General features: G+C 45.7%; 1 protein-coding gene across 2 annotated transcripts in view; it reads right to left on the bottom strand.

The window, feature by feature from the left end:
* Positions 1-19,898, bottom strand: part of NCKAP1L (NCK associated protein 1 like) — a 53,541-nt gene that overhangs the window by 13,112 nt on the left and 20,531 nt on the right. For both annotated transcript variants that reach the window (XM_038577864.1, XM_038577865.1), the window contains 19 exons: positions 17,645-17,701; positions 16,829-16,971; positions 15,570-15,660; positions 15,341-15,478; positions 14,478-14,526; positions 14,226-14,382; positions 12,136-12,192; positions 11,770-11,866; positions 11,050-11,159; positions 10,747-10,879; positions 10,124-10,205; positions 9,874-9,932; positions 9,513-9,658; positions 8,234-8,366; positions 7,831-7,950; positions 5,301-5,443; positions 4,873-5,004; positions 3,353-3,571; positions 1,854-1,984 (listed from right to left, as the gene is read on the bottom strand). In XM_038577864.1, the coding sequence (XP_038433792.1) occupies positions 1,854-1,984; positions 3,353-3,571; positions 4,873-5,004; positions 5,301-5,443; positions 7,831-7,950; positions 8,234-8,366; positions 9,513-9,658; positions 9,874-9,932; positions 10,124-10,205; positions 10,747-10,879; positions 11,050-11,159; positions 11,770-11,866; positions 12,136-12,192; positions 14,226-14,382; positions 14,478-14,526; positions 15,341-15,478; positions 15,570-15,660; positions 16,829-16,971; positions 17,645-17,701 (2,197 nt within the window). The remainder of the gene's footprint in view (positions 1-1,853; positions 1,985-3,352; positions 3,572-4,872; positions 5,005-5,300; positions 5,444-7,830; positions 7,951-8,233; positions 8,367-9,512; positions 9,659-9,873; positions 9,933-10,123; positions 10,206-10,746; positions 10,880-11,049; positions 11,160-11,769; positions 11,867-12,135; positions 12,193-14,225; positions 14,383-14,477; positions 14,527-15,340; positions 15,479-15,569; positions 15,661-16,828; positions 16,972-17,644; positions 17,702-19,898) is intronic.

Genomic DNA, 19,898 nt, shown 5'->3' with positions numbered 1-19,898 from the left:
CCAACAGGCAAAGAGTAGGGTCAGCTTACGAGGGAGTCAGAATGAGGAGGGTAAGAAGGAGACGGAGCTGGACCATAGGGCCGTGGGTTCCCTCATAACAGCGCCCACCACCTGCACCACCACCACGCGGGCAGCAGGGCAGGGGAAGAGCAGAGGAGGCAGGGTCGTGGAGGCATCCCCCACCGGCCCAGACACCACGCAGAAGCCCTGGTTTATATGGAGGTGAGAGGAAGGAGGACGCAGTACCCCAGTTCATCCGGCAGTGAAACAAATCCATTAAAAAGGGTCTCGGGGATCCCCGGGGGGCTCAGCGGTTGAGCACCGCCTTCAGCCCAGGGCGTGACCCCGGGGTCCCGGGATCAAGTCCCGAGTAGGGCTCCCTGCATGGAGCCTGCTTCTCCCTCTGCCTGTGTCTCTGCCTCTCTCTGTGCATGTCTCTCGCGAATTAATAAATAAAATCTTAAAAATAAATAAATAAAAAGGATCTGTATGGCTGCTGGCCCTCTTTAAAACAAAAAGAAGGACTCCCCAACCCATTCACTCCGTGACCCTTACCCGCAGGCCTTGAGACACGGAAGCCCGTGTACACACTGGGAAGCCGCATGCATATGGTCAAGCACCCAGGTTCCAGAATTTAACTACCTTGAGCTGAAATCCCGGTCCCACCATTTATGGCCTGTGTGACCTCAGGCAAGCTCCTTCACCTCTCTGTGTCTCGGCGTCCTCATCTGTAAACCGGGGGTAATGGGAGCGCCTATCCCAAAGCCATTGTGAAGATTAAAGGAATTAATGCGTGTGAACGTTCAGAACTCAGCCCACAGTGAATGTCAGCTATTATTTTATCGTCACTGGTGCACATTAGCAATTCAAGCTCTGGCTAAGTACGGCCCTAAAATGTATGCCTTAAAAACTAACTAACTAACTAACTAACTAACTAAATAACTAAATAAATAAATAAATAAATAAATAAAATGTATGCCTTAAAGAAATAAAATAAAATAAAATAAAATAATGATAAAATAAAATAAAATAATAAAATAAAATAAAATAAATAAAATAAAATATCCCTAAGAATGAAGATGCCACATGGGGAGGTGATCACAGGGCATCATACTATATGTTGGTAAATTGAATTTAAATAAAAATTTTTTAAAGACCAAAAAAAAGAAAAAGGAAAGAAGAGACCCTGATACTAGAGCAGTACTTAGTAATTCCAAATATCAGAATGCTCTCTTTACATGTATCCTTTGTCCTATTTTTATTTTTTTTAAAGATTTTATTTATTTAAAGAGAGAGAGAGGCAGAGACACAAGCAGAGGGAGAAGCAGGCTCCATGCGGGGAGCCTGACATGGGACTCGATCCCGGGACCCGGGGTCACAGCCCGGGCTGCAGGCGGCACTAAACCGCTGAGCCACCGGGCCTGCCCACATGTATCCTTTATCCTTCATTGTATGCCTCACTCTTTATTCTGTGTGGAAATAGAAAATAAGTCTTTACCACCCTTCTAAAAACAAACCATAAATAAATAAATAAATAAATAAATAAATAAATAAATAAATGAATGAATGAATGAATGAATAAATAAATAATAAAATAAAGTAAATAAAAACAAACCCTTTCCGGGCCTGAGTGCCCCGGCCTCGCCCCGCCTCCCTGTGCCCCTGCCACCCGGCCGGTCCTCAGCTTGGTGTCCCCTCCGAGCTCGCGGCGTCCCTAGCTCGGACTGCCACGGGGCTGCCAGAGGGCGCAGGCACGAGCCCCGGCAGTGGGGAGAGCGGAGGCGCATCGGCGGCCGAGAGCCCGCGGCAGGGACGAGGCGCAGCTCCCTGGCAGGGCCCGGCGCGGGGCTCACCAGAGACGTCGGAGAACTCCTCGGCGCTGAAGTTCTGCTCCCCCTCTCTGGGCAGGCTGACGAAGGCCTGCATGGCTGGGGCCAGGGTGATGGTCCCGCTGCTGGCCTGTCTAAGCAGACCCTCCAGGTACCTGCAGGAGGGCCCAGGCTCAGGGCACACGCTCTGCCAAGGCCGCGGGGGCAGGGAGGACTCGGGGACGGGAAGCACCCCTTTAACCCCCGGGCTACCGGCCCCGGCCCCAGCCTCGGCCTCCCACGAGTCCCGCCACCCACGGGCCAAAGCCAGCCACCGACGCAAGGCCAGTTTCCTCTTTTAATTTGAACTTGTTGTCAACATTCTGAAACTGGAAGATTTCACATTAAAAGGAAGGCGTCAGGGGGCAGTGACCGGGGAGGAGGTAGCGGAGGCCACTGCGGAGGCCCAGCGCCAGGCCTCCAGGCCCGACCTCCGACCTCCTGACCGCCCCGCGGGCCTCAGGGAACCTGGCCCAGGCCCGAGCCCACGGGCCCTTCGGCCGCTGCTGCCACCGCGGAGCTGACACTGGGATCAGGACGCCACCCAGTGGCTCGGGGAGGCAGGAGTCCAGCCTCTCCCGCCTTCCGGCCTCCAAGGCTGCCCACTCCCGCCTCCTCGGGCTCCGGAGAGCAGGCCCGGCCCATGGAGCCACCCTGCTGGCCCCGAGCTGCGGGTCACAGGTGAGCCGCCCTGCAGATCCTGGCGTCGCAGGGGTCACATGCACCGTCCTCAGGAGAGGAGCCGGGCAAAATGAGAGATTGGAGAACTCCAGAAAGAGGAAGAGAGAGTATTGAAACTAAACACGGAGAATCCAGGAAAAGGCGACTAAGTACCAGTGACCCAGGGACAAAGGTCAGGGCCGCCCGGGTGGCTCAGGCCGCTAAGCATCTGACTCTGGCTCCAGCTCAGGTCCTGGTCTCAGGGTCACGGGGGCAAGGCCTGCACTGGGCTCCCACTCAGCAGGGCGTCCCTGGGACCCTCCCCTTCTCCTCCCTCCGCCCCTCCCCACTCACAGGCAAGCACTCCAGCTCTCTCTCTCTAAAATAAATAAATCTTTAAAAAGAAAAAAAAAAAAGAGGGCAGCCCAGGTGGCTCAGCGGTTTAGCGCCACCTTCAGCCCAGGGCGTGACCCTAGAGACAGGGATCGAGTCCCACGTCGGGTTCCCTGCATGGAGCCTGCTTCTCCCTCTGCCTGGGTCTCTGCCTCTCTCTCTGTGTCTCTCATGAATAAATAAATAAAATCTTTTTAAAAAATAAATAAATAAAATAAAATAAATAAAAGAGGAATGGAGTTACACAGAAGATCCTCCATGGACAAAAAGGAGATCTGGGTTGGCCCCCACTTACTGCGCCAGTTGTCGAGCAGAAACAAGCCCGTCTGGGGGTCTGTGACCCTGGGAGCTGAAACGCCTGGACCCGAGTTCTGACCATATAAAGGAAAAAGTGCTAACAAAGGCGGTGGAAGAGGACGAGCAACACTGACCAGTTTGTGTAGAGCGTGGTGATTGTCTGTTCCCCGCACGAATCCAGTGGCTGTGTCTGCTGGAGGAGGGCATTGCGGATGACTCTAGAAACATCGGCACCCACAAACTGGGCCAGCGACTGTATGAAGCTGATATACGCCTTGACTCCTGCCAACAGCTCAGAAGGCCTTGCAATCTCCTGGGTTGCGGCGTTGTAGCCAGCCAGCCACACAATGGCTCTGGGTGATAAAAAAAATCACAATCACAATCATAATATTAGACGCAGTAACAGCATATCTGCACTGTGTTCCCGGCGCTGTGCTAGGATTGCAGTACATGCAATGTCTCCTTTAAGTCTCATAGCAACCCAAGGAGGTAGGTGCGTCCCCCGTTCCTGCGCAGGTGTCCCCCCCACTCCCCGTCTCACTCAGAATAAAAATCAAAGTGCTCAGAATGACACAGAAACACCTGCACAGTCTGCCACTCCCCCAACCTCTAACCCCACAGCCGCCCCATCTGCCCCTGGCTCATTCTGCTCCAGCCTCACCGGCCTCCCCTGTGTCCCCTGAGCATTCCAGGCAGGCTCCCACCTCGGAAACCTTTGCACTGGCTAGTTCCTCTACCTAGAATGCTCTTTCCCAGATAGTCGCAGACTTGGCTTCCTCGCTTCCTTCATTATTCAAATGTCTGCTTCCTCAAGCAGGCCTTCCCTGGCAACTCGAGTGAATACATTACATATTGTAAAAACAAAACATAGCAGACTAGGGGATTGTTCGAAACAATTCTTCCCTTCGTTCCCCTAGTTGCTGACTACAGCATCCAATTCCAATATCAGGAACGTTCCTCCTCCTTCTGGGAGCAATGGAAAGAGAGGCACAGTGGAAGGAAGGGAATCTATTTTACCAAAGCCTACACACGCCAGGAACGTTGTCCTCGTTATTTACCACCTTTAATTCTATTCCGATTCTCAACCACCGTGTTGTCACCGTGAGGTACCTATCATCATCCTCATTCACGGGATCAGAAACTGAGGCTCAGACAAGTCGATCCCTGCTCCAGGGTCTTAGCCCAGGGCCAGGCTGTCAACACAGGTCTGCTGACTGCAAAAGCCCTGCTCACTCTGTTGAGCCGGTGGTGATCAATTCTGGTTGCCCCCCCCCCCCAAAACCCCGTGTAGAAGCTTGGGACCCTTTTTCTAATTGGATTTTTTTTTAATTTTTTTATTTATTTATGATAGTCACAGAGAGAGAGAGAGAGAGAGAGAGGGAGGCAGAGACAGGCAGAGGGAGAAGCAGGCTCCATGCACTGGGAGCCCGACGTGGGATTCGATCCCGGGTCTCCAGGATCGCGCCCTGGGCCAAAGGCAAGCGCCAAACCGCTGCGCCACCCAGGGATCCCCTAATTGGATTTTAATAAAGACACTTGAGGCCTACGCCAGATGGACCGCATCAGAATGACCACCAAGAAGAACCTAACAGGACCCGGCTTTCAGAGCCAACATACGAGGCCAACGTCAAAGACAAGGAAAGGGTGATGATACCTGTTGAGCCTGGCCTCCAGATGGCTGCTGAGATACTCAGAAGGGAAGATGGTGTGTTCAAACACCGAGAAGCTGTGCACGTGATTCATTGTCAGCGCCAATTCTGTCAAGTGTAAGTGAAGCTTGTCCATGCTGGGACGCGGAGAAAGTAAAATGAGCCTTGATTACGGTTCTGGCTCTGCCTGCTAGTACCTGGGAGGGATTCCTCAGGCCCACGGCCCCCAGACCTTTCCTCTTCTAGGACTACTAGACCAGCACACTGTGCCGCCCTCAAAGGCAAAGGAGAAAATTCACCTGTACGTGCTTTTCCGTAGCTGTCATTCCCCACCACCACCTCCACGTCCTCCTGCTGTGCACCACCTTCCCTCCTCCCTGCTCTCCCTTCTTTGAGGACTGCCCACCTGGCCCCCAAGGGCCCCGGTCCTCACTTGGTGACAATGCTGCGGTTCTTCCGGTGACTCTCAGCTCCTGGCTTGTCCCTCTCGGGCTCTCCTTTCCTGGGAGTCTGCTTCTGCTTCATTTTCTTATTCTTGGCCTTGCTGATGGTAGTGGCACAGTGTTTAGGTAGAAGCTTTAGGAACAAACACAAGCGAGTAGAGAAATGGGAGTCATTCCTAAAACTGACAAGAAGCCCATCCAACAGGCCCTCCAGTATTGTCCATTCTTTAATTTTCCTACCTTTCTCTCTCGTTCCTTCCAGCATCTCTTTCCCTAATGGGGGCCCATCTGAATTACACTCAGTTCTTTCAGGTTTCACTAAATACCCCTCATGGTTAGGGCTCAAAGTCTCCAAATGGCAGGGTCTTTTGTGGATCAGATCATCAAGTCCCTACCTACATCCTGAGAGTCTTCCCTGATGGAAACATTCAAGTAGAGGTTGGGATCTAAGAGCTCCACTCAACTGCACTTTCTAGGGTCTTCCAACCTGGGAAGACAGTTGGTTTTTGCTTCCATGGAACACCCGTCTACATTCTCACCTATTGTGTCCCATAGAGTCGGTGACCCATACAGCCCTCCAAAGACTCAAAGCTCACCATATGGCCAGCACTCTCTCTCTCTCTCTCTCTACTTCTTTTCTTTTTCATAAGATAGCATATTTCTTGCTAGTTAGGTTCAACACCAATTCTCCCTCCCTTCTCTTCACCAAGATACTGGGTCAGCTGCACAGAAAATGTAAATAGAATATCATGTATCCAGCTGCCTCCTTCAAGGTAATCATCTTAGAATTCTCTCCATTTCATCCCGTGCTGCTGAGCATGTACAGAGCTACGTCTGGAAACTCCCCATGTGGAATCACTCTCAGAACAGCCTAAGAGCTGTGAGAAAACGGGTTTTGTTACTTCACAATCACACTAAAAGACGTGATACTATGATATGTCAACCCTGAAATTATGCCAAGATGTCTGTGGTGGATTCTAAAATTAGTTCCAAAAGACGTAGCTCCATTAATAATGTCAACGTCACCAAATATTTATTGGAAATGATAACTCTGGAGGGGGTAATACTCACTTGGTTGCAAAAGTTCGGGTGTGTGTGAAAACAGTTACTCACGGCATATTTTAGTCATCCCTGATACAGCACTGAGCAAGTCTCTTTAACTGCGTCTCTTGCACGTAGTAGGTATTCAAATTGAGTGATGAGTATGCTCATAATCATACTTGCTTATCTATCTTCTTTGCATCCATTACTTAAGTTTCTTTCTAACGTGTATTTTTATCCCGTTTTTCCCTTAAATCGGGACATTCCCCAAGGGCAGGGATTGTGTAACTTCCTTCTGGGGCCCATCCCAAAACCCAGCCCCGAGCTTAGTGCCCAGTAAGTACCAAATAATAGAACAGTTGACATCTTTGAGAATCGGGTATTGAATATTTAACATGCTCAACTTCATTTCATCTCTATGCTACCTCCATGAAGAAACTATTTTCATCCACACATTACCTATGAGAAGATGGAAAGGTTACATAAGTAATAAAATTAACTGTCCATATGTACACACAACACACACACACACACACACAGAACCTGGCTCATCCTTCTACCAAAGTTGCTACAAAGCCTGACTCAAACCCAGGAAGGGTGGGTAGTCTAGGAAACCTAAAAGACTCCAGGGCAACAGCAGAAATAGCTCCTCATTTTCAAATTTTCTGAGATTTAGATTGAGCTGATCATGACCAGGGGCCGTGAGTCAGTCGGAGGAAGGGAGAGAGGGGAAAATACGCAGACGACGGACAAGAAAGCAGCCCTGAGGATAAACACAGAGGAGTGACGGGCACTGAGGAGGGCACTAGATGGGATGAGCACTGGGTATGGTACTATAGGTTGGCGAATTGAATTTAAATTTCAAAAATGGGGTGTCATTCTGTATGTTGACAAATTGAACACCAATAAAAAATAAATTTATGATACCAGCCAAAAATAAATAAATAAATAAATAAATAAATAAATAAATAAATAAATAAATAAAATAAAATAAAATAAAATAAAATAAAATAAAATAAAATAAATTACAGAGGGGGTGCCTGGAAATGTTCACATAGCCACAGATTAGTGTGCAGATGGGCAGAAAGGTGAGACAAGACGGGTAACACAGGGGGCCACTGTCCTAAGTATGTGTACACAGGGCAGAGAAAGGAGGAGAAATAAATTAGAAAGTTAACCCATCTCTCAGAACTCTTCCAATGAGAGCATTGTTTTTGCTGGTGTTCAGCTGTTCAAATAAGAGTATTTTTAGACACCTCTATCTAGTCCCGAGGGAGTAAAGACTGATGGAACTACACCAAGAAAAAACAAAATAAAACCTTCCATAAACTCAAGTACACAAAGCCCTAGCCCTACTTGAGAGAAAGGGTTAGAGAACTTGGCTTTTGAGAGGAAGACAAGGTCAACAGAGGGGAACGGAAACAGAGACCGAAGGCTTTTTGGTGTTTTTTGGTTGTTTTTTTTTTTTTTTAAGCCTACCTGCTCGCTCAGATTTCGTTGTTCAGCACAGATCTCCAGGACACAGTTGCTGGTCTGCTTGGCCAACTCTTCCAGGAAGGAGTTGCAGTGATGAAGGCTGTGGTTTTTCAGGTGGGGGTACTTTGGGAAGGGGAGCAAGGAAGAAACGGTCATCACCAAGAAAGCCACTTCTTCCTCATTTTCTGCTCTGATCCCCTGGCCTGAGCTACCACTCCTTCTACAGAAGAAGAAACTGAGGCCCAGAGAGAGGACACATTCGGTATCAAGCCATGACATCCAGGGACACACGTCATATATCTATGAACCCTTCTTATGACCAAAACCAGCGCTTAGAATTGTGTTTGGGGGAACAAGGACGAGATGTGATTAGACAGATGGCAGGGTTAGAGTTCAGGGTACCCACCTCCTCTGGGCACATCTCATGAGTGCAGTGGACAAAATGAGCACAAATCAGGGGGAAAGCAATGGCATAACGCAACATGGTAGGCTCCTCCAGGGTCATGGTAAACATCTTCTCAAAGGTACGGAGATGGAAGCTGCGGAAAAGGGGAAAGAAAAAAAAAAAAGAAAAGGGGGAAGGAGACTCAGAACCAGGGTTTAGGAGCTGGTACCTTTGAGGTGGAAAGGATATTCATTCTTTCAACAAATATTTGTTGCTCTTCACCCCGCCCTTCTTCATTTCCCTACTCCTTTTTTTTTTTTAAGTAAGCTCTATGCCCAACATGGGGCTTAAACTTGTGAACCCCAGATCAAGAGTCATCTGCTCTGCTGACTTAGCCAGCCAAGTGCCCCATATTTCTCTACTCTTAAAGTAGACAGGAAGCCAAGAAACTTAACCCTTTTGGACTTTTATATTGGACCCCACAGCAGTTTAGTGCTAATCTTCTTCCCCTCTCTTGTACAAAGTTTGCTATTCTTTCCTCAGAATCTCTGCATGATTTGGGCCATTCTTCCGAATTTAGAAGTCCTTCAGTAATATTAATTCATCTCTCTCCTAAAATTCAACCACTCAGGATCCAGAAAACCTTCTCAGGTTAATCCCATGATACTAATCTTTCCTTAATCCTGTATCTGCTCAACACCGTGCACCCTTTATATGCTTTCTTATGCTTGAAATTAACATGTCGATGTCCTTTTCACATATGAATCTTGTATGTCCCCACCTGTACCGAATGCAGAGAGCAGAGCCAACATGTTGTGTCGTTTGTTTGATCTACCAAAGGATAGAGTTATGTACGACAGTGGTCACTTGATAAATGCTGAATGATAATGATACCTGAGGAAGACAAACTAAGCTTCATTCTCCAAAGGCCCTATTCTCCAGCTCTCTCAATTACTCTCAGCTCTTTCCACGAAAACTCCACATTTTCTGTGTCTCTTTTAATTCACAAGGTCCCAAGAATACAAAGAAGCTGAAGAAAGTTCCAAAGATAATAATGTGGCAAAAGATACACTGATGAATTATCCCAGATAATTATCCTAAAGAAAGTCAAAACGAAAGGAAATCAACTTCAGAGTCCTATCACTTGGTAGAACGTGGAATGAGTGAGTCGGAGCATCTGCCTCTACGGAGGTCTCAAAGAAAACAAGATTTTCCCATCTGCAGGAAGGAACTGCCATTCTCCACAGAGACCTGGGAAGAGATTGGGTCAAATGATAAAGAGCTCTGAATAAGGACATACCAAAAAGTAGACAAGTCAGAAGTTTCCACCAGTACTTTCTCTACGGAGTCCAGCATTCGGGAGTGAAAGACAATGAGGTTCATCACCTTGGCTAAGTCAGGGTTCTCGTGCAGGTGCAGGGGAGCCTTAGCCACACTGGTATATGCCTATGGTTGGAGTTAGGAAAAGGGTGGAGAAGAGCAAGATAAATGAAAAGGACTGTGAGCCTTGGAGCTACAGTTTGGCCAGGGTTTGTCCTGCCAAGTAGCAGCTTTCAATGCTGGATCACTCCATACAGGAGAGATCAGGAAATAAAAAGAGAAGGGACTGCCGGGGATGAAGAACCTTCAGAATGGGAGACCGTTAACAGGAACAGCCCTACCTGTAGACGGAACCAGTCCAGCCTCAGTCCAGAGAATTCAAATTTCTCTCCACTATCAACTGCAAGAAAAGCAGAAGTTTAAAAGAAAATAATAAAACAGCACCCTACATCCAGCTTCACAGAATGGCAGGTCCTTTTCAAAGTCACCTTCCCCCATTCCCGGGCTCAAGATCGGTATTTCCAGAACAAAAGATGTTCACCCTTAGATAGACCCTTAAAAGACCTTTCCTCCTCCATTCCCTCCAATTACCTTGTTTGAGATTCAGAGAGGAGAGAGTACTGACGAATGAGGACATTATAATGGACTCCTCCTCAGGACACACAGACAGGTTCTAGAAAAAAGTTGGGAGTCGCCATCAAGCGGGTAGAGATGAGGACCACAAGGCTCACTCAACGCGTGAAGGTACAAAGAACTGCCAAGTGCCACAAACAGAGAGAAAGAGCTAAGCGAGCGATGCAGGGAACTCCCTGGCTTCCCTGCCCTGTTAACACCCAATTTCTCTTTATTTTTCTCTTCTATTTCTATGTAGCTTCATGTAGGAGGAATTTTTTAAAAAGACTGTGGAGATTGTCTTTCTTTTTCCCTTTTAGCAAATGTAGAGAGGAAAATTGTGCTTTTTTTTTTAAGATTTTATTTATTTATTCATGAGAGACACAGAGAGAGAGAGGCAGAGACATAGGCAGAGGGAGAAGCAGGCTCCATGCAGGGAGCCCGACGTGGGACTCGATCCCGGGACCCCGGGATCACCCCTGGGCTGAAGGTGGCACTAAACTGCTGAGCCACCCAGGGATCCCAAAATCATGCTTTTTGACACACAATCTACAGAGTATGAGACTCAGCCAGAGTGGCCCCCAAGGGTCCATTGAACTTACTTGAATGATGTCGCTCAGCACAAGAGCATCAAATCTAGCCAGGTACTGAAGGTGGTACTGCTGTATCACTTTGATGTGTCTTCGGACCAGAGCCCTAATTTCCTCCAACAAGAAAAGCAGTTCTGCAATGCTCCTGCAAAGAGAGGATGAGAACAGGGAGATTATGAGGCTAGAAATACCAACTGAGACAAAAGCAGTGATAACGGAGCTGACGGGGAAACCTCCTGAGGTCATTTGATGTCTCCCTGTCCCTTTCCCCCCATCCATCTAAGGTCAAGATTCTTAACCATGTCGAGTACTAACGAGTCAGCATAGTCCTCAGGAGTCTTTGTCTTGGTGACGTTTTCTGTGTGGCGAACCAGCCAGGTGACCTCATCACGAATGAAGGACAGGGCCATGAAAACATAAAGGGCCTAAGGAGAAGACAGGGACTATGAGAATTTTCAACTTGAAAACCAGATTTCAAAGCACAGAGAACTATCGTGATAATATGCACAGAGATGCAATTGTGTAGCCACACCAGCAATAGTGTCCGATAATAAACACAGAGAACCACAAAAAAAAAACATGTGAAACAGAATCAGACATGTACACATGTTGACATTAGCTCACAGCCAATACCTTTTCATGCCTGTTAAATCTTAGAAATATTTACTAGGCATTTATGTGGTTCGAAAGGAAAAAAGCAAGCTCTCCCTTCAATTAGTTCACGCTCAAATAGAGGGTAAGACAAGGACACAAATGGCTATGATATACTACCCCGATAGTGCCCAAAAAAGATATCCAACGAGTTTTGTGGTACTCCAAGGAGACTCAAGGGAAGGTACAAAGAACTGCCAAGTGCCACAAACAGAGAGAAAGAGCTAAGCGAGCGATGCAGGGAACTCCCTGCATCCGCTTATCCATACACAATGAGATCACGAAAGAGTCAGAAATGCAAAAACTCATGAATGCCAAGTCACTCCCCTGACATAGTCTTTTATCCCTGGTCACCAGCCCCCAGCCCACACATCTTTCTCTTGCCTTGGGACCCAGTAGTCCTGGCTCATCAGTTAGCACAGTCTCCAGCTCCTTCACTGCCATCCGCAGAAACTGGCGCCGTTGACAGTGAAACTGGCCACTGAGGAAAGAAAGGGAAAACTAGAGAGTAATGCCTCTCCCATCCTTAAAAATCCTCCTAAGGCATTTAGGAAGGGGCATCAGGGAGGACGAAGGTTCATTGCTGCAATTAGACTTGGTAAGAAAACCTAAGAATCTGTGGGGCAACAGCAAGTTCTTGGGTTGAAAAGCAAGAAAGCTCTACAGACACTAGGGTGGCTTGGGTGAGAACAAAGGTCAGGAGAGATTCCTATTTCATCCCGTCTTGGGGAACCCATTCCCCACCTTTACCTGTTCGCAATTACATGTTCCTTGCTTTCCTTTATGTCTGCCACTCTCTTGCCATACCTGGAGATTGACACAAGCACAGCAGGGTTGGCCACACCACCCATTAGAGGCTCTGTCCCACTTTCCCAGTCCTGAGAGATTCCACACTACAGCCTATGTATGGGAAGCACGGGCAGCAGCCGTCACTACCAGGGTCTTTACGAACCCAACTTCTCACCCTGGCCCATTAAGAAGAGACTCACAGAGCTTAGAGATTATCTGGTTCTCCTCGGGATTGTGCAGATGAAGGAAGTGCTATCTAAGGAAGAAAAACGACTAGCCCCAGGTTACGTAGGGCCTTAACGGCAAAACTGGGACTGGACTTGTGTTCCTGCCTTGACACTGTCAGGCCAAAGCACTCTTCCAGGTTTGAGGGAAATAAAAGGGGCAGTGCATAAATGACACAGGCCTTGCTCTTAAGTCCCAGTAGTTATTCTAGCTCTACCTTGGATCCTACCTATCTCCTCTTAGAATTTTCCTTTATCAGTTATCTCTTTGTCACTTTAATCTCTCCCTCTCCATTGGTTTATTCTCTTTTCCCAACACATGAATTCAAAGCCTCCCGGATCTTAAAAGAGCCTCACTTGACCCTGACAATCTACTGAGCTTTCCCATTCTCCTATAACCACCAAACTCCTCCAAAGAGACACCTATTCTTTTTACTTCCCCACCTTTCACTGACCCCTGAGTCCCTCAAGGCCTTTGACCCTAAAAACTGCTCTAAGGTCAGTGTGCATGGCCGAATCATCAAATGGCCTTTTCATTGTTCTCTGTTTGGCTGGAATAGTTGACTGTCCTGACCATACCTCTTTTCTTCTATTAGGGACCCGTGCTCAAAACTCCCACATTACCTTAGGCTTCGCGTGCTCCCCGTGTTGCTTATATCTGTCTCCTCCTGCCCAGGATCACTATTGCCACTGCATTAGTTAAACTTCATAACCTGTCTTCTCCCTTTTCCAGACCACCCCTTACTGAACTTGGCACAGAATCAAAGAAATCTAGAGTTGGAAAGTATCTTAATTAAATCAGGATTCATCTCCATGGCATTCCTGGGGGATAATTATTTCAACCTCTGCATGGTGCGATGGAGAGCAACAGGATTGAGAGCCAAGAAATCTGGAATTATTTCCTAATTCCATATTAACTGAGTGACATTGAGATTGAGCCCCATTTTCTCGTCTATCAAAAGAATATACTGATACCTAAGTAACATGAAGTTACTTGAGGAGGATCAAATTAGATCATTTCTGCCAAAGAACTCACTACACTACACATCTGACATGCTAGTTGTTGTTCTTAGAGTTGGGGACCTGAACCCTCTTCAAACAATGCCTTCCACTCCTTAACAGCAATAATCATCAGGTTTTGCTCAGTGGCTGGGCGGCTGCCTTCAGCTCAGGTTGTGACCCCGGGGCCCGGGATCGAGTCCCGCATTAGGCTCCTGCAAAGAGCCTGCTTCTCCCTTTGCCTGTGTCCCTGCCTCTCTGTGTGTGTCTCTCATGAATAAATAAATAAAATATTTTTAATTGCTTATATAAAGTTGAAAATACAAGCACACCTTTACATGTTTATGTATACACAAGAGCATTGGAGGACACACACCAAATTATTCTGGGAGATGAGACTGTAGTCAGCTTCCACTTTGTACATTTTTGGATTTTAGTTTACAACTATAAAAAAATAATAAAAGTATCTGACCCCGTCCTCAACTTAACACCTCCCTCTCCTTGTAGTTGTCTCTCTATTCTTCCCGTCACAAACTTCTTAAAAGAGGTATTTATTAAATTCGTTATCTCCCACTTGCTTCCAAACCCTCCACAACCCAGCTCTCAGCCTCACCGCTCAACTGAAGCTGCCCACAGGAAGGACACTAAGACCATCTTTATAGCCGAACCCAAGGAACGTTTGTCAGTCCTCATTCTCCTTGACCTGTCAATGTCATCTAACATAAATAACCGATACTTCCTCCTGAAAATGTTTTCTTCCCTTAATTTGTCTTACCTCAAAACCCCTTAAAAATCTCAAAATAAGATCAGTTGGCTCTCGTGTCTCACCCTTTCCAACTGCTAAACAGGTCCTCGGTGACCTTGTGTACTTGTAGCACATCCTCTCGGATGAGGGTGATGTACAGGGAGCCCTGCAGACACAGCTTCCACAGCTTCTGGCACTGGCTGTTGGAGTTGAGGCACCCGTTACAAAGGAGAAACCCAACTGCAGGTGGGTAAAACAGTGCAGAAGAAGACTTAGAATTTTCTATCCATGTGACATGCTGCTATATCTATTTCCCCTAATCCCATAAAACTTACTGATAATCCAGCGCTCCATCACTTCCACAGACAGGTACTCACAGGCCATCTGGGAGAAGAGAGGCAGAGATGGTCAAGCAGTCTAGACAAGGGAAGTCAAGCTAGAATTCAAGTACTCAAACCAACTTTTATTTTATTGGACTGGATCAGGGCGCTTTGATCAGCCAGGAGCTGGGGAACCTGCCAATAATGGAGATGAGGCAATTGGAAGTGGGGCGAGGAAAAATGAATTTTCCTTCCAGCCCAAGGAAAAGGAGCTTGGGCTGGAAGCCAGGACAAATAAAAGGCTTAACGTAACTTCTCTTCAATAGTTCAGAAAATCAATACTCAAAACATCCTTACAATTTCTCCCTCCTTTTTTTTTTTTTTTTTTTTATGATTTCTCCCTCCTTTGGATTCTTTTACCACTTAAAGTAGAAATCACCCATTTGGCATTTTTCATTCATATGGTACCATCCCTTGTATTTTTATGCCTATATGGCATGTATTCCCTAAGAGACTCTAAGTTCTTTAAGCATGGATATTGAGCCCATAGTCATAGAACAAAAATATGTGTTGATTAATCGACAAGTATGTTTAAATTCCTGCTAGGCTGAATAGTGTCTAATGACTCACTTTCATCTATCCATTCACTCCATGATCATTTATTAATTTCTTTCTATAGGAAGGCACACACTAATCCTGGTCCAAACAAAAGCTCCAACCCAAATATGATTTTTTACCTACAAGAGGTGATCAACTTAGAGGCACATCCTGGAAGCTAAAAGCACTCTTAGAGATGGTATTTCCTGAGAGAAGCACCCTCTACAGAGATGGCCTTGGCCAAGAGAACGCCATCACTGACAAGAGGAGAGGGAACGTACTGTGTCTGAATTAGCAGGGTTAATCATAGCCGGAGGGGTACTGATGAGACTCAGAAGCTGGGCACTGCGCCACTGCTCAGCGCCCTGGTTCCTCCGGACGAAAAGGAAATGCAAAGAGAGGAGGGCTTCGCTCACAGCCTGTGGGGGAGAAGCAAATGAATCCTCAGTGTCAATGATGAGGACAATATACTTCCACCAGAGGAATTCTCCACTCTCCCAGGGAACTTGCCTTTGTGTGAGGCCCAAACTCTTCTGTCAGCTTCTTCAGAGGGTGGTCATATTCTAAGACCATCTGTCCCAGACGCGCAAAACTGGGGTCACTAGGAGAAAGTGCAGGAAGGAAGAGTTACAGATCTCCCATAACCATGATGTAAACCCTCAGGTTTGCGTGTAGGATAAAGATGTGTGCATGGCCTGGCATTCGCCTCCACCTCCAAAGAGAAGCATACTGAACTGTGAACTACATGTATAGATACCCCACTCCAGGCCCAAGTACATTAAACCATTAGATAGAACAATATTATTTGGGGCAGGTCCATGAACGTTTCTTCCTTGTGAGCACCCAAAATAGTGTTGAACACATAATAGGTGCTCTATAAATTCATGTTGATTAGTCGTAATTCAAGTAATATGGCTAGACCCAAATTTGTATACAAGCCAAAAAGATACATATACATTCAAAGCTAATGGGTAAGGCATATGCCAAGGTGTTCACGTAGACACATGGGAATATACATCATACATAAAGCAATGTTTCCTAGCTTACTCCGATCCCCCTGGCCTTCATTTTTTCAGCCCTTAAATACTTTTATTTCCACTAATGGAGGGATACAGAATTTCAGATAATCCAAAATCCATTTATATTTGGCTTCAAATGAATTTTCATACATTACTTGCCTCTAACGGCTTTACCTTGCTAATATTATTCCTACCAGTACTAAACCAAACAAACAAACGAAGCTTTCTTTTCCTTTTGCGATAACCTGAAAAGCATAGTGGAAGCCAGCCCAAGGATTAAAAACTGATCAGAGGGGATCCCTGGGTGGCGCAGTGGTTTGGCGCCTGCCTTTGGCCCAGGGCGCGATCCTGGAGACCCGGGATCGAATCCCACATCGGGCTCCTGGTGCATGGAGCCTGCTTCTCCCTCTGCCTATGTCTCTGCCTCTCTCTCTCACTGTGTGCTATCATAAATAAATAAAATAAATTAAAAAATAAAAATAAAAAAATAATAATAAATAAAAACTGATCAGAGACAACGCCAACTGGATAATCCACCAGCAGACATTCAAGAGTTAACTGTATGTAAAAGTGCAGTGTTCTTGTTTGTATGCCACTGTAAGTATTTTGAGTTTTTTTATTTTGCCTGGGTTATCATGTAGACGATCAGCTCTCAAATGGGAAAACACGACTTCTATTTCCTTTGTGTCCACCTTGGACCTCATACCACCACGTATGAGATTCTTCATCTCCTATATCCCCTTAACTCACCTGTGCCCATGCAGCATCTCATGGGCACAGTTGTACATGCCAATGAGTACTCGTCGGTCCTCGATCCGTGACAGAAGTAAAATAACTGAGGTGTAAGTCACAATCAAGTCCAGGTAACTCTGAGTGAAGTCAAAGTTGAGATTCTACAAGGAAAATATGAAAACATGAACAGCAAGGCCAATTAAGCCCTATTTCACCAACCATTCCAGATAGAGCCAGATAGACTCCGAAACGGTCTCTTTAGAAGGAGGAACTGGCAGGATGGAAAAGTTAGAAGGAGAAAATTGGAACAACAGTCAGGGGTTAAAAGTGAGCTCAAGGTATAAAAAGCCCAGGAAATATGGTAGCACTTTTATTAAGATTTTATTTATTTATTCATGAAAGACACAGAGGAGAGAGAGAGGCAGAGACACAGGCAGAGGGAGAAGCAGGCTCCATGCAGGGAGCCCGATTTGGGACTCGATCCCAGGACTCCAGGATCACGCCCTGGGCCAAAGGAGGCGCTAAACCGCTGAGCCACCCAGGGATTTCCCATATGGTAGCATTTAGAGGTTAGAAGTGGAATAAGAACATCTTTGTGTGATTTTTTATACCAGATCATACTGCTAATCGACACATAAATACACTTTAACTTCAGTGCTTGATACAAAAGAATTACAATCTTAGAATAAATAATACAGTATATTACATTATATCATATAATATTATATTCCTGAAGGAATAGCCATTCCTCCAGTCCCTTCCCAAACCCACACTGTCCCAACCAAGACCTCTGCTATGGCTCCGAGGATAGAAGAGAATCACAAAGAATCTTACAATATCAAAATGGCACTGGCAGGCGTCAATGGTGTTGAGAAGTTCATATACATGATCCTGGGGGAAGAATTGAAAATGAGAATGAATAAAGAATAAAGAGAAAATGACATGTACTCCCAGAATTTTAGGGGAAGAGCTCTCTCCCTTTCAGGTCCTAGAAAGCCGCCAAATAACAGAAGGGAAGCAGTGCTGAATAGAGGGAGTTCCTTCTCAGAAAGCCAGCAGGGGACCCCAATCAAGCTGACCCCACCAAATCTCATGTTTCCACAGGCACAAGTCACTACTATACTATGCAGGCTCTCTCTGATTTATCATCCCGGTGTCCCCTTCCTCTACAAAAAAGGCTACAAAACAAAGATCGTCTGATAGGCTCTTTTTATTTCATTTTTATTTAAATTCAATTAATTAACATATAGTGTACTATTAGTTTCAGAGGTAGAGTTCAGTGATTCGTCAGTTGTATAGAACACCCCAAGCTCATTACACCACATGCCCTCTTTACCCCACCCCTTCACCCCCTCCTCTCCAACAACCCTCAGTTTGTTTCTCTGGTTAAGAGTCTTATGGTTTGTCTCCCTCTCTGATTTCATCTTGTTTTATTTTCCCTTCCCTTCCTCTATGCTCTTCTGTTCCGTTTCTTAAATTCCACATGTGAGTGAAATTATATGATAATTGTCTTTTTATTTAGTTCCATCCACATTGTTGCAAATACCAAGATTTTTTGATGGGCTGAGTAATATGCCATTGTGTGCGTGTGCGTGTGCGTGGTTGTACACCACATCTTCATTATCCATTCATCTGTCGATGGACATCCAGGGTCTTTCCATAATTTGGCTATGGTGGACATTGCTGCTATAAACATTAGGGTGCAGGTGCCCCTTCAAATCACTACACTTGTATCTTTGGGATAAATACCAAGTAGTGCAATTGCTGGGTCATAGGGCAGCTCTATTTTTAACTTTTTGAGGAACCTCCACACTGTTCTCCAGAGTGGCTGTACCAGCCTGCGTTCCCACCAGCAGTGTAAGAGGGGTTCCCCTTTCTCTGCATCCTCTCATAGGTTCTTTCTAAGATGCCAGAAATCAGACCCATTTTTATTGATGAATCCCAAATTTTGTTCTTGGATTCCATCTCCTATTCTCAAAAATTAATTTTTTAAAAGATTTTATTTATTTATTCATGAGAGACACAGAGAGAGGCAGAGACACAAGCAGAGGGAGAAGCAGACTCTATGCAGGGATCCCAATGTGGGACTCAATCCCGGGACCCCGGGGTTCCACCCTGGGCCAAAGGCAGGTGCTAAACCACTGAGCCACCCAGGGATCCCCTCAAAAATTGATTATTAACAAATGGCAATACTACTCAACTTTCTATGTTTCTATTTACTGACCACCTACTATATACTAACTACTTACTAGATAATTTGTATAGATTTCATTTAACCCTCATTCCAGGGATAGGGAGCCTTTTTCTTTTCATACATAATTTTACCTAAACAAATATGCAGTTTTGTGGACACCTCCCTCTCTCTGACATTAGCATCCACCCTCCATCCTGTACCAACCCCCCCAAGTAAACCAGTTTAACAACCCAGTATGGCCTTTCTTAATTTTCCTCCTATTTATCTAATCCTATTCAGATAGAGAGAGGGGGAAAAAAACAGAGCTAGAGAGACAGGTTTTTTTAATCAACATTTGTGTTACAAAATTGAGATAATACTGTGCTCTTCTTGCCATTTTGCTTTTCTCAGTCAACCTTACCTGCTGAAAGCTCTCAAAGTCAACTGGTAGGACACTAATGCACTTCTTTTTATTTATTTATTTTTTTGCACTTCTTTTTAATGGCCACATTATATCCCATAGTATGGCCAATTCATTCAGCCTTTTTCTCACTGATGGACATCTGCTTTGTTCCCAATTCCTGGTCTATCCTCTGTTCCCTATTTGTCCCATTATTGGTACTTTCATTTCTACAAAGGTAGAGCTGCTAGATAGGAGTACGTACATTTTTATTTTAAAAATATGTTACCAAAGACTTGAGTAGTTACTTTACAATAACAGATATACAAATGGCCAATAGGCAAATGAAAAGATGTTTAACAAGAGTAGTCATCAGGGAAATGCAAATTTTTAAAAATTTATTTATTAATGAGAGACACACAGAGAGAGAGAGAGAGGCAGAGACACAGGCAGAAGGAGAAGAGAAGCAGGCTCCATGCAGGGAGCCGGACACGGGACTTGATCCCCAGTCTCCA

Source organism: Canis lupus, chromosome 27, assembly GCF_011100685.1.
Source record: "Canis lupus familiaris isolate Mischka breed German Shepherd chromosome 27, alternate assembly UU_Cfam_GSD_1.0, whole genome shotgun sequence".
Taxonomy (NCBI): Eukaryota; Metazoa; Chordata; class Mammalia; order Carnivora; family Canidae; genus Canis; species Canis lupus.
Note: the sequence above shows the minus strand (reverse complement) of the source record. Positions and strands in the feature narration are given on the sequence as shown.